This window comes from Aulonocara stuartgranti, assembly GCF_965226115.1.
Source record: "Aulonocara stuartgranti genome assembly, chromosome: 6".
Classification (NCBI taxonomy): domain Eukaryota; kingdom Metazoa; phylum Chordata; class Actinopteri; order Cichliformes; family Cichlidae; genus Aulonocara; species Aulonocara stuartgranti.
Genome location: NC_138944.1, coordinates 1,375,001 through 1,387,500, shown reverse-complemented (window position 1 = coordinate 1,387,500; position 12,500 = coordinate 1,375,001). Strand labels below are relative to the sequence as shown.

Here is a 12,500-nt window from a genome sequence, read left to right as displayed (position 1 = left end):
CATCAGGTTCTGTTGTTAAAACCCTGGATCCAGCTAACACTTTCCACAGGTGAGTTTGTCACAGCCCTCTTCTCTCTGCAGCTCAGAGCTCCTGCTCCCCCAGTAAGAGTCAGTACACCAGTTCCACCAGTGAGGCGGTCCCTCCCCCGACCCTGTCGCAGAACCGCTCCTTCTCTCTGCCTCCGGGCCACGCCGTCTGCTGCTTCATGGACGGAGGCGTGGGGCTCTACGACATGGGAGCCAAGAAGTGGGACTTCCTGCGAGACTTGGTATTCTTTGGCATCCTCACACGTGAGTGACAAAAAAGGAGCTTCAGCTCACTGTGTCGCTTCTTCCTCAGGGTCACGTAGAAACCATCTTCGACTGCAAATTTAAGCCCGATGATCCCAACCTGCTCGCCACGGCCAGTTTCGATGGAACCATCAAGATCTGGGACACAAACACTCTAACAGCTGTTTACACCTCCCCCGGAAACGAAGGAGTGGTCTACTCCCTGTCCTGGGCTCCGGGTAGGCTAGCTGCACGCATGCACACAGCACACGCATGCATTTACACACACACACACACACACACACACACACGTAACTGTGTGAAACCTCTGTGATATGTAAAACCTCAGGAGGGACCCGGTGAGGCTGTTCTCAGCTTTATTAGCTTGTTGTAGATATAATTCAAGATTCAAGAGCTTTATTGTCAGTACAACAGCATGCACAGCATGCAGCATACTGACGTGCTGTTTCACTCCAAGCCTCCTGTGGTGCATTTATAAGTATATAAAAGATGTTTCTCCAAAAGATATAAAACTAGGAATTACAAATAAACAACATGTTGTCTTTGTGTTACATATCAGTCGATACATGATCAACACTTCATGTTTAAAAAATAATGATTTAGAAAAACCTTACAGGTGCAGTCAGTCATTTTCTGAGGTTATTTAATAGAAAACATGATGTAGTTCTTATAGATATGCTTTGAACAGTGTGTAATGACGTCTTCTGATAATCTGATGTGTTCTCAGAAACTCATAATTCGTGTATTAAAACTAAGGAGTGGGTTTGCAGTTTGTAGAAGGCGCCACGTTCCCCCAACATTTTGAATACAGCGGACGTCTCCTTTGTGGATAAGGACGCGTTCCTCGTATACGGCTGCAGACCGGCTGTAGCGCGCAAAGGCAGAGAAGTCGAAGGCGTTCTCGTGCAGTGGAGAGACATTTAGATCTGTGTCTGCTTGCCTCATCTACTGAACTGAAGTCACCTGAAAACGTGAAGAAAGAAGAACAAACAGAGAAGCAGCTCATCGTCTCAGACTCCCTCTTTATACCAACAGAGGAGTCGCCCCCTGCTGGACATGAGGAAGAATGCAGGTCAGATTGGCCCAAACAGAAGAAGCCTGTGGCTGTAAAAGTGACGAAGCTTTTACCTGGAAATGCTCGATGTGCTGCTGCTGAACAGGAGACAAACCCGGAGTGATGTGTGACGTTTCCACAACCACTAAAATCACGTCTCACCAGCAAAGTGATAATAAAGTACAAACAGACATTGTGCACGGTGTCAGTTCATCAGCAGGAGTGTCATTCTCCCACACTCTGCAGTCGAGGATCAGGATGGATCGTAAGTTTTACTGCATGTTTCATCCTGACAGTACAGAACTCCATATTTACGACACATGAAGCACAGACGTAGTCAACAATCACCTCCACAGCGACACGTCAAAACATCCTGCAAGCCAACATAACACAACACGACAAATAACTGATGACCCACAGAGAGCAGGTCTGCAGGTCAACTCGCTCTGACGCTCAGCAACGCCTTCGTGTTTCTGCGAGAACGGGAAGCTGAACCACAAACACGTCCCACCTGGACAATGACCTCGTTGGATGACCCTCTGGATCGGGCTTTTTATTTGCACAACCACAGAAATCCCACAAATCCAGTTTAGCATTAACTGTGAAACCACGGGAACTCGCGCTGACGTCACAATCAAAGTTTCTGTTTGCTTCGTCCTCAGTCGGCAGCTGCTGCTGTGCTTCCTGTGTGCGCTCTAATCCGTTCACGTTTTCTTGGCTGTTGGACTAAAATTCGCCGGCTCACAGCGAACACGCACACACACCATGAAGTGGTTAAATAACACGGCTTTAAATTATTCTCCACTGTGGAAATGCAGATTTCACTTTGACCAAATGATTATGTTTTTCTTTATTCCCACGATGCAACAAAGGTTTACAGTTACAGGTCACATGGTTCTAATAAGAGATACCACTGACATGCATGAAACATATATTCTATATATGAGCGTATAAAATGACTGGATACATCTAAAGTCGATAATCGTATTCACACGTCCATCTTTCCAAAGGTTATTTTTAGGACTGCACCGCCTGATAATGACGCAGGAACCTCTGGAGCTGAAAATGAAGCGAGCTGCAGTTCCTCTACTGACCACTTGAGGGTGTCTCCATCAGCCAGCAGCGGCACACAGAGCGTTAAAACATCAGACTGTAAATAAACGATGGCCACTGTGACATCACTCGGTGTTTTCGGGGCTTCTCGTCCTGAAGTCTCATCATTAGCGACCTGAGCTAACCGCGCGTAACGACACTTTATGGTAACATGTCAGAGAAATATTTCAAAGTGAAAATAAATCAGTTTGATGATAAAAACGGAGCGGAGACAGTAAATACAGTCAGCTGATCTTTATTGCTCTAGAGTACACAACACACGGCAGCAGAGCGTCGACCAATCGGGCGACGTCCCGCGTGGCAGCGGTTTATCTGTTGCACAGATCAGAACTGCAACAGCTGGCAGTCATCACGGGCGGACGATTCAGGATCCTGCAGGCCAGCGACTTCAAGCAGCCCTTTGTGTGCGTTACCACTGTGAAAACCAAAGGACAGAAGTGACCGTCACACATCGTCCCAGCCGCTCACAGTGCCCGTGAGGCGGCCCAGCATGCATTTGTTCTCTTTTCTTTGCATAAACGTCAGAGCGACGCAAGGCGAGACTTACCCGGCCCAGAAGTGATGACGAGAGTAGAGCAGACATCGTTGGAGCTGGAGCACGTCTCCACAGGACGTGAACAGAACTTCTGGCCTCCACAGTGACACTCCAAGGCTTCACCTGCAAAACACGTCAAAGAACCACCTTCAGCCGTCGCCAGCAGCCCCACGGTTCACTCACGCCGCGACAGACCGTCTTACAAACATCAAATAAATGTAACAGACGAACGGAGAGCAGGTCTGCGGGTTAACTCACTCTGACTGACGGCCAGCAGCAGCAGCACAGCGAGCATCACAGTCTTCATGTTTCTGCGGGAACAGGAAACTCAACCACAAACACTTCCCACCTGGACGATGATCCCGTCTGTCGGTCGGGCTTTTTATTTCTGCTTTTTGCCTAATTTGGGAAAACCCACAAATCCAGTTTAGCATTAACTGTGAAACCCCGGGAGCAGGTTGGTGTCGACATCAGCTGCTATTGACACTTTCTAAGATCCTTCTTGTTTCCTGAGTTTTCTCTGTGTAATAAAAACACTTATTTATGAACACGATGATGAAGTGTGTGGTTAAACTCGGGCTCTTGCAGCGGCGAATCTAGATGGGTGGCATCCGGTGGCAAGTGCCGCCCTAGTTTGCACATGACAGTGTTGTTTATTGAAATAGCATGAAGACTTTGAGCGTAGTTGCCGTTAACAGTGAATATCAATTCTTAAACTGAATACATTGCATAGTGCCCCTCCCCCACCATTAACAAATGGTTCAGCCCATAGCGCAGAACGGCTTTTTTCTTGTTGTCAGTAGCAACCGATGCTCATGATTGTGCCAGAGCACACTTTGAACAACACCTCGGGAATTCCAGAGTTCACACAGATGGCTGGTTGTTACACTGTGGAAGTGGACGGAAGCTGAGTGTTATTAATCCTGCGGGGTCCACGGACGTGTCGGCGCCTCCAAATCACATGACTGATTTAAGCTTTTGATCACAAATACATATGAGCCATGCTTTTTTCTAAATACCATTGTCATGTTTTTTTAAGAAGCTTTTTTTTCTAAGGACAGAACGAAAACAGCAGAGAAAGAAGAAAGTCAACATGTGGGATTTGGTTGTTTAGGAAGAGCGGGAAGTTTTGGGAGTGACGGCAGAGGGAGATTTTTGACATGTGGGAGTTTTGTGACCTTTAGTGTGTAGTCGTTGTTTGTTTTGTGTGTCAGTGAGGGCACTACTGAGCGTCACAAAGGTTGACTGCAGTGGAAACCCAGAGCAGTGATGCGCCTGCTGCTGTCAGGCCTGCAGCTGCATCGCTGTGCTGTTCTCTGTCCTGTGGCGGACAAACAAATTTTTTACTGGCACAAATAATTTGGGGCATCTTATTGTGACACCTGATTGTTGTCTCAATTTAGTTTTAGTAATATTATTAAATGGCTGTACAAAATGTAAAAAAGGCCAGGTGTACTGGCTGCATTTTAGAGAAATAGTTGTATATGTTCACAAAATGTACCGTTTATATCTGCATTTCAAGTTCTACAAATAATTTACTCAACACGCCTGTGGTTTAACAGGAAAATATACGAGCAGGATTTGATGTTTTTGTGTGATTTCAGATCAGTTATGTTCAGTGTTGGGAAGGTTACTTTTAAAATGTATTCCATTACAGAATACAGAATACATGCCCCAAAATGTATTCTGTAACGTATTCCGTTACGTTACTCAATGACAGTAACGTATTCTGAATACTTTGGATTACTTAATATATTATCATGCTTTTTACAACAACGTGAATGTACTATTGCTGTGTGATTTATTACTATTACTGAAGGTCCGCGACTCCGAACTGTAGTAAAGGGACCTCTGACTAATACGGCGGGGTCCCTGTCGGCTTGTAGCCGAAAACTAGCTTTACTTTGTTGTGTGGGTCAACTTTTCTTGCGAGAGACAGAGAGAGGCGTTGAAAGGCTGCTCCAACAGAACTTATTGTTTCGGAGGAAAACACGAACACGGCGTACAGTCGAGTCTTAACAGCTTACTTACAACTGGGCTCGTCAGGCACTCTTCTTGGCTGCAGTGGTTATTATTATATTTACATGCTTCCAGCTCCCGTTTCTGCTCCACGACAACTCGTACCTTTCCACTCCCCTTTTTCTCCCTCCTCGCTCACAGACACATAACGTGTATGGCAGTGCATTCTCCCTGCAACACGGACTACACTGCCCATGATGCTACATTCTTTAGAGCTATGCTTGTAGCATTCTGCCTGTTAGCTTAGCACAACAACGAAAAGGCGCTCTCTCACCCAGGAAACACACAGTCGCAGAGAGAGAGAGAGAGCGTCGCCCTGTAACCATGGCAACCGTAACGCTGCCGCCTGGAACAACAGAACGTAGCTGTCAAACAAAACCCAAACAGTCCTGACCCGCGACAATATGAAACAGGAAAGTACCGCAGTGTAATCCATTTATTTCAACAAAGTAACTGTATTCTGAATACCACCTTTTTAAACGGTAACTGTAACGGAATACAGTTACTCATATTTTGTATTCTAAATACGTAACGGCGGTACATGTATTCCGTTACTCCCCAACACTGGTTATGTTAATACAGTACGTCATTCAGACACGTGAGGTCGAGCGGAAAAATTGATACCAAGCAAGCCAAGAAAATAAAATGAAACGATTCAGATTGAAGAGCTTTATTGTCAATACAGCAGCATACAGTGTACCGAAATTCTGTTTCACCCACGTCCTCCGTGGTGCATTTATAAGGATATAAAAGGTATATTTACAGGTGAAATACAAATGCAGACTCAAAAGGAGTCAAAGCTGGCCGGTTGTATTTTGGACCTCAGAGGGTTTAAAGCCAACAAATCCTTCAAAACTAGGTGGAAATTGTTGCTAATGACGACGCAGATTTCTGACATTTTGTGTAAATTTGAGCAACAATTAGATTTTTTTCTAACAAAAACAGTGAAACTGAAGCTAGACTTGTGTTTGTAAAGTAACCGCCCCGTGTTGTGTTGCTTTCTGGGTTTTATACTTATTAGGTACATATTCATTTATTATACGGGTTATACAGTACATAACATCAACATTCACGCTTTATATAACTAAAGTGTTTCATTATGTGGGCTGCAGAAAATACAGATTATATTTCTATGAAAAGCATGTAAACTTACAGCATTTGAGTCATTTGAACCATAATGTAACACCTGCGTATGTGTTTGAAAAACAGGCTTTGACTTTGCCGCTCGTCTCTAGATGTGGCCCTGGGCTCCTGTGTCCGAGCAAAGACACCGTTTCAGTGTTGAGAGACATCACAGACTGTAAATAAACGATGGCCACTGTGACATCACTCGGTGTTTTCGGGGCTTCTCGTCCTGAAGTCTCATCATTAGCGACCTGAGCTAACCGCGCGTAACGACACTTTATGGTAACATGTCAGAGAAATATTTCAAAGTGAAAATAAATCAGTTTGATGATAAAAACGGAGCGGAGACAGTAAATACAGTCAGCTGATCTTTATTGCTCTAGAGTACACAACACACGGCAGCAGAGCGTCGACCAATCGGGCGACGTCCCGCGTGGCAGCGGTTTATCTGTTGCACAGATCAGAACTGCAACAGCTGGCAGTCATCACGGGCGGACGATTCAGGATCCTGCAGGCCAGCGACTTCAAGCAGCCCTTTGTGTGCGTTACCACTGTGAAAACCAAAGGACAGAAGTGACCGTCACACATCGTCCCAGCCGCTCACAGTGCCCGTGAGGCGGCCCAGCATGCATTTGTTCTCTTTTCTTTGCATAAACGTCAGAGCGACGCAAGGCGAGACTTACCCGGCCCAGAAGTGATGACGAGAGTAGAGCAGACGTCGTTGGAGCTGGAGCACGTCTCCACAGGACGTGAACAGAACTTCTGGCCTCCACAGTGACACTCCAAGGCTTCACCTGCAAAACACGTCAAAGAACCACCTTCAGCCGTCGCCAGCAGCCCCACGGTTCACTCACGCCGCGACAGACCGTCTTACAAACATCAAATAAATGTAACAGACGAACGGAGAGCAGGTCTGCGGGTTAACTCACTCTGACTGACGGCCAGCAGCAGCAGCACAGCGAGCATCACAGTCTTCATGTTTCTGCGGGAACAGGAAACTCAACCACAAACACTTCCCACCTGGACGATGATCCCGTCTGTCGGTCGGGCTTTTTATTTCTGCTTTTTGCCTAATTTGGGAAAACCCACAAATCCAGTTTAGCATTAACTGTGAAACCCCGGGAGCAGGTTGGTGTCGACATCAGCTGCTATTGACACTTTCTAAGATCCTTCTTGTTTCCTGAGTTTTCTCTGTGTAATAAAAACACTTATTTATGAACACGATGATGAAGTGTGTGGTTAAACTCCGAGCAAAGCCACCGTTTCAATGTTGAGAGAATCATGAGTCAGAGGGAAAAACCAGCTGGTTCAAAGTTTCTGTTTGCTGTGGACGCCCTCAGACCAGCTTTGATGCTTCCTGTACGTCTGGCGATGCTTCGCTGCTGCTGTGCTTCCTGTGCGCTCTAATTCATCAGCAGGGACAGTTTCTTTAATCCGAGGCTCACAGATAACAGGAAGTTCACACACAGAGCTTTTAGATTGCCCACAGGGTTTATGCTGTTTTGAGAAATCAATCATCTTTGCCTGTTTTCTTCTTCTTCGATCAATAAGAGGAGCAGGTCGGTTTTGTCTCCTTCATAATAGAAACCATCGTTTAAAAACTGAGGTGATCTGAGACGCTTTGTGTCACTAAAGCAGCAGCAGCAGAGTTTCACTGCGTCGTGTAGATGAGCTGATGACGTGTTTGTTTCTCTGTGAAGGAGACCTGAACTGCATCGCGGGGGCGACGTCCCGTAACGGAGCGTTCATCTGGGACGTCAGGAAAGGAAAAATCATCACTCGCTTCAACGAGGTGAGTAGGGCCGCGCCCCCGTGTGTCTGAACCCGATCGCACGATGCACAGCGTGATGCGTCTGTCTGTCTTCCTCCAGCACGGTAAGAATGGCATTTTCTGTATTTCCTGGAGCCACAAGGATTCAAAGCGGATCGCTACCTGCAGCGGAGACGGATTCTGGTGAGTGCTTCCTCTTCTCTCCCGACGACGGCGTCGTGTTTGTCCTTTGCAGTGATTCGTGTTTTTATTGTTGTTGTGGCGACAGCATCATCCGGACCATCGACGGTAAAATCCTGCACAAGTACAAACACCCCGCTGCTGTGTTCGGCTGCGACTGGAGCCAGAACAACAAGTAAGACCTGCGTCCACATCGTTGGGCTTCACTTGAATCATTTAAGCAACATGGTAGGATGTCACAGCTCGGAGAAGGAAAAACAGGGGACACAGGACGAGGACGGTGAGTGTCACAGCCCGGGCTGTCTGGAGGTTATCCAGGCACAAAACGTGTCACCCAAGTGCTTTAAAGGACCCAGCGGCTCGTTTACATGAACGTCTACGGCAGGTTCAGAGCTGGACGTCACACTGAACAGGGCTGAGTGCTGTTGTTACGGTTTAAGCCTCCTGCTCACCAGCTCTGTGAGTCCGATGAGTTTATGGTCCCAGTCGATGAAGAAGACATGATGTTCTTCTAAGTTCCTCTGTAGTGTCAACAATCAGCACGTGCTAAAGTGTACAGTAGAGCTAAATATGGGCTAATATCTACACACACACGATACACTGACCCCATCGTCCAGCAGCGTGTACACCCTCCTGTAGCAGGACGAACCTGCGCTGATGTTTCCTGTGTGACTTCATTAGTCTGTCTCATCCAGGTGGAGGAGTCTTCTTCACAGCGTTGCTCATGCACAGCTCTCTGGAGGTCCAGCTCTGGCCTCTGGTTCAGACCTGGACTTTGTCCCATCGATGACCCAGTCTGGTCCGAGCTGTAGCCTCTGTGTTCACTCAGACCGCCCTCCCTCCTCCTTTGTGCTGACGGCTACTGCGAGCTGTTGGTTTCCTCCAAACGTGCTTCACAGACAAACGTCTGCACTTTGTTCTCGTCTGTTCCTGAGGTCTGTGCTTCGTATAGCTGCATCCACACAAAGCCAGCGCTGCAGTTCCTCTGATGTCCAGCAGTGTTTGTGTGAGCGAGAATAGAGACCAAACGACGAGGTCACGGTTTGACCCGTCGGTATTTCCTATTTAAACCAGCATCACAGCGGGTTTACGTTTCCAGGGAAGAGTGTGCAGCAGCTCTGAGGGGTCAAAGGTCCGTGTGCACCGACATCAGCTGATGGAGGAGCTGTGGGTGGTGCGTGTTCATTAACGCTGAGCAGCAGGTTGAAATAAAGCGCAGTGATCCTTTAAAGCTGTGAGAACGTCACCGTGTGCTTCTGTCTGCAGGGACATGATAGCGACGGGCTGCGAGGACAAGAACGTGCGCGTGTACTACCTGGCCACGAGCTCGGACCAGCCTCTGAAGGTGTTCACGGGACACCTGGCCAAGGTGTTCCACGTTCGCTGGTCCCCCCTGAGAGAGGGCATCCTGTGCTCTGGATCGGATGATGGGTGAGTGCAGACACACTGAGAGGAGGAGGCGGAGCACGCCGTCCCAAGTTAGCCTTGGTTCAAAGAGTGTGTGTGTGTGTGCGTGTGTGTGTGCGTGTGTGTGTGTGTGCGTGTGTGTGTGTGTGTGTGTGTGTGTGTGTGCGTGTGTGTGTGTGTGCGTGTGTGTGTGTGTGTGTGTGCGTGCGTGTGTGTGTGCGTGTGTGCGTGTGTGTGTGTGTGCGTGTGTGTGTGTGTGCGTGTGTGCGTGTGTGTGCGTGTGCGTGTGTGTGCGTGTGTGTGTGTGTGCGTGTGTGTGTGTGTGTGTGTGCGTGTGTGTGTGTGCGTGTGTGTGTGTGTGTGCAGGACTGTTCGTATCTGGGACTACACGCAGGACGCCTGCATCAATGTGCTGAGCGGGCACACGGCTCCGGTCAGAGGCCTGATGTGGAACACAGAGGTGCCTTACCTGCTCATCTCAGGTAACGTCTCTACAAGCGTCCCCTCCCCTGGTGTGTGAGTTGTGCGCAGTGGGCGGTCTCAGGAGACCGATGTGCTCGTTTGTGCTGTTTCGCAGGTTCCTGGGATTACACCATCAGAGTGTGGGACACCAGAGACGGCACGTGTTTAGACACGGTCTACGACCACGGAGCCGACGTGTACGGTGAGTCGGGCTCCGCTTCCCGTTTACGGCGCGCTTCAGTAAACATTCGTGTGCGTTCCTGTCACAGCCGCTCACTCTGTGCGTGTGCAGGTCTCACGTGCCATCAGAGCCGTCCCTTCACCATAGCGAGCTGCAGCAGGGACAGCACGGTGAGGCTGTGGTCCCTCACGCCGCTCATCTCCCCTCTGCTGCTGAACGTCCTCGCTGACCAGCCCTGGGAGAAGATCATCGGAAACACAGGTGGGAACTCACCTGAACTTTAATCTGCTCACTCGTGCTGCCGGTGTCATTGTTGTACCGCTGTGCTGCGGGGTCGCTAACCCCCGAACCTACAAGCTGCTTCAAAGTGACAAACGTTTGTTTCTATGGCGGCGTTACAGTTTCGTCATGGCGAGCGTTGAAGCGTCGAGCTCACTGCTTCTGATCGCTCCCTGATTTATGTCTTATTGTCACTATTTTAACTTTATGACCGTTTTTGTTTCTTATCATTATAATGAAGTCTCTGTGTGTGTGTGCAGACACAGCTATGGTTCCCGGCTCTCCGCCACTGCTCTGTGGAAAAGTATCCAGAGACATCAAGCAGGAGCTGGACAAGCTGAGCTTCGACATCAGAGCCAAGAAGCTTCGCTGGTTCTCTGAATGCTTTTCGGTAACGACCTCGATGTCAGGTGCTGTTTAAGCCGACAGCCCCGCGCTGAGGTGCGGGGCTGTGAGCTCGTAGCTCTCCATCAGAGTCCGAGTACGAGGAGCTGAGGAGAGCTTGCTGCTGCTCATCACGTCCACACTGAGCTCACAGAGATGAATCCTGCCTACACTGTTTAATATAACATTCATCATACGTAGGTCACCAGCCTGTCGCTGAGCTGCGTTTCTAATGATTCAGGTCAGTTTTATTTATACGGCACCAAATCAGGACAAAAGCCAGAGATGAATAATAACTAATGATTTATAGATAAAGTTGACTTTGAATTACAGAGAGGTGACCTGGAAGTCTCAGACCAGCCTTTGTGAAAGCAAAGGAGATACATCCCATAATTCACAGCAGCACAAGCTCAGACTCTTCATAAAGACCGCACGGTCCTTTTCCCAAGCTCTAGAACGATGTCATAGCTTAGTAACATCCTCTCACTGCTGTAATAGAGCTAAAAGCTAAGGTTCGCCGGGGGCGGAGCTTCTTCTGTTATGACCAATGACATTTATCCTTATTAAACTGAGACATGAGGGGAGAGTCTTTGGTCGTGTCCAAATTCATGGGCTGCATCCTCCTGAGGACCCGGCCTTCGCGGTCTACGTGGGCCGGGTCCTCAGGAGGTCGGTAGGCCGGAAGTAAACGGCTGACGGTCTCGCCTTCAGATTAGCGTCGCCGCTGTCTCGGTGGAGTTTAATAAACTCGGCCGTCTGCTCCTTGCTATCTAAAATATAACAGGACACTGGAGGAAACTCTCGACCGTCTGTTTACTCGGTTTTCTGTTTGACGTTTATTCAGCTGTGTAAAAACCACCCGGGGGATTAATAAAGTTTTATCGAATCTAATCTAATAGCTTTAATCTCAGCCAAACCGATTTACTCACGAACAAACAAAACACTGAAAAAAGCCCAACAATAACATTTTTAGGTTGTCTAAGTGACTTATATATCACGTTTAACCCGAGCAGCGAAAGTCCGCGGTGATCTGAACATGATGTGCCGGGAGTTGTGCCGTTCTCGGCGGCTTCAGTAACCCTCGAGCTCCCGGCTAGCTGTCGAGCTGGTGGGTAACAGACGCCTCTGAAAACATCGAAGCACTTTAGCAAATATGCGATATCTTGATAAACCGAGCAGATATTTGATGTTTACACAACTACTTTCTCGCCTGAAAATATGTTAAATCTTTATTTTGTGACCCAGAAATATTAGTAAGAGTAGTCAAAGGAGCTTGCAAAGAGAAGCGTCTGGACTTCTTTAAGTTGCTTGAAGACGTTTCACCTGTCATCCGAGAAGCTTCTTCAGTTCTAAGGTCAAATGGTGGAGAGTCCCAGATATAAACCTAGTGGGAGTGACCCCCCACAGAGGGACAAAGAACCCCTGATGATCCTCTAATCGCCTGAGCCAAGGTGTGAAACTGGGTGTGGGTCACAATCAGCCAGAGTTTCGGGTGAGCTCATTGTGAAACCTGGCCCCACCTTATCATGTGATGTCCTAAGGTCAGATGGCCCAGGATGTGAGTGGGCGTTAAGGCGTCTGGGAAGGATCTCAAAACTGGATTATAGATGGCAGAGAGTTGGTGTCGTAAACCCCGCCTCTGTTCAAAGATGGTCGCTCACAGTGGACATAGATGCTTCTTTCACTCCTCTTTCAAACC

The 12,500-nt window shown here is 48.1% G+C and overlaps 2 protein-coding genes across 6 annotated transcripts in view; one reads left to right on the top strand and one right to left on the bottom strand.

Moving 5' to 3' along the window:
* The window catches only part of LOC309708014 (uncharacterized protein), a 12,528-nt gene extending 4,704 nt beyond the window's left edge, over positions 1-7,824 (bottom strand). Inside the window, exons 1-4 of one of the 4 annotated variants that reach the window (XM_082535708.1) lie at positions 5,025-6,531; positions 3,252-3,392; positions 3,006-3,116; positions 2,510-2,873 (exon numbers count right to left, since the gene is read on the bottom strand). In XM_082535708.1, coding sequence (XP_082391834.1) covers positions 2,767-2,873; positions 3,006-3,116; positions 3,252-3,300 — 267 coding nt within the window. In that variant the 5' untranslated portion in view covers positions 3,301-3,392; positions 5,025-6,531 and the 3' untranslated portion in view covers positions 2,510-2,766. The other 3 variants (XM_082535706.1, XM_082535707.1, XM_082535709.1) reach the window with 3 other exon arrangements.
* Positions 1-12,500, top strand: part of wdr17 (WD repeat domain 17) — a 34,200-nt gene that overhangs the window by 10,146 nt on the left and 11,554 nt on the right. For both annotated transcript variants that reach the window (XR_014277135.1, XM_082535562.1), the window contains exons 8-17: positions 82-269; positions 341-509; positions 7,838-7,929; positions 8,009-8,091; positions 8,177-8,263; positions 9,355-9,519; positions 9,862-9,977; positions 10,073-10,159; positions 10,250-10,399; positions 10,678-10,808. Coding sequence is in view for 1 of the 2 variants with exons in the window: in XM_082535562.1 (XP_082391688.1) it covers positions 82-269; positions 341-509; positions 7,838-7,929; positions 8,009-8,091; positions 8,177-8,263; positions 9,355-9,519; positions 9,862-9,977; positions 10,073-10,159; positions 10,250-10,399; positions 10,678-10,808 (1,268 nt within the window). In the remaining variant the exon portion in view is untranslated. The remainder of the gene's footprint in view (positions 1-81; positions 270-340; positions 510-7,837; positions 7,930-8,008; positions 8,092-8,176; positions 8,264-9,354; positions 9,520-9,861; positions 9,978-10,072; positions 10,160-10,249; positions 10,400-10,677; positions 10,809-12,500) is intronic.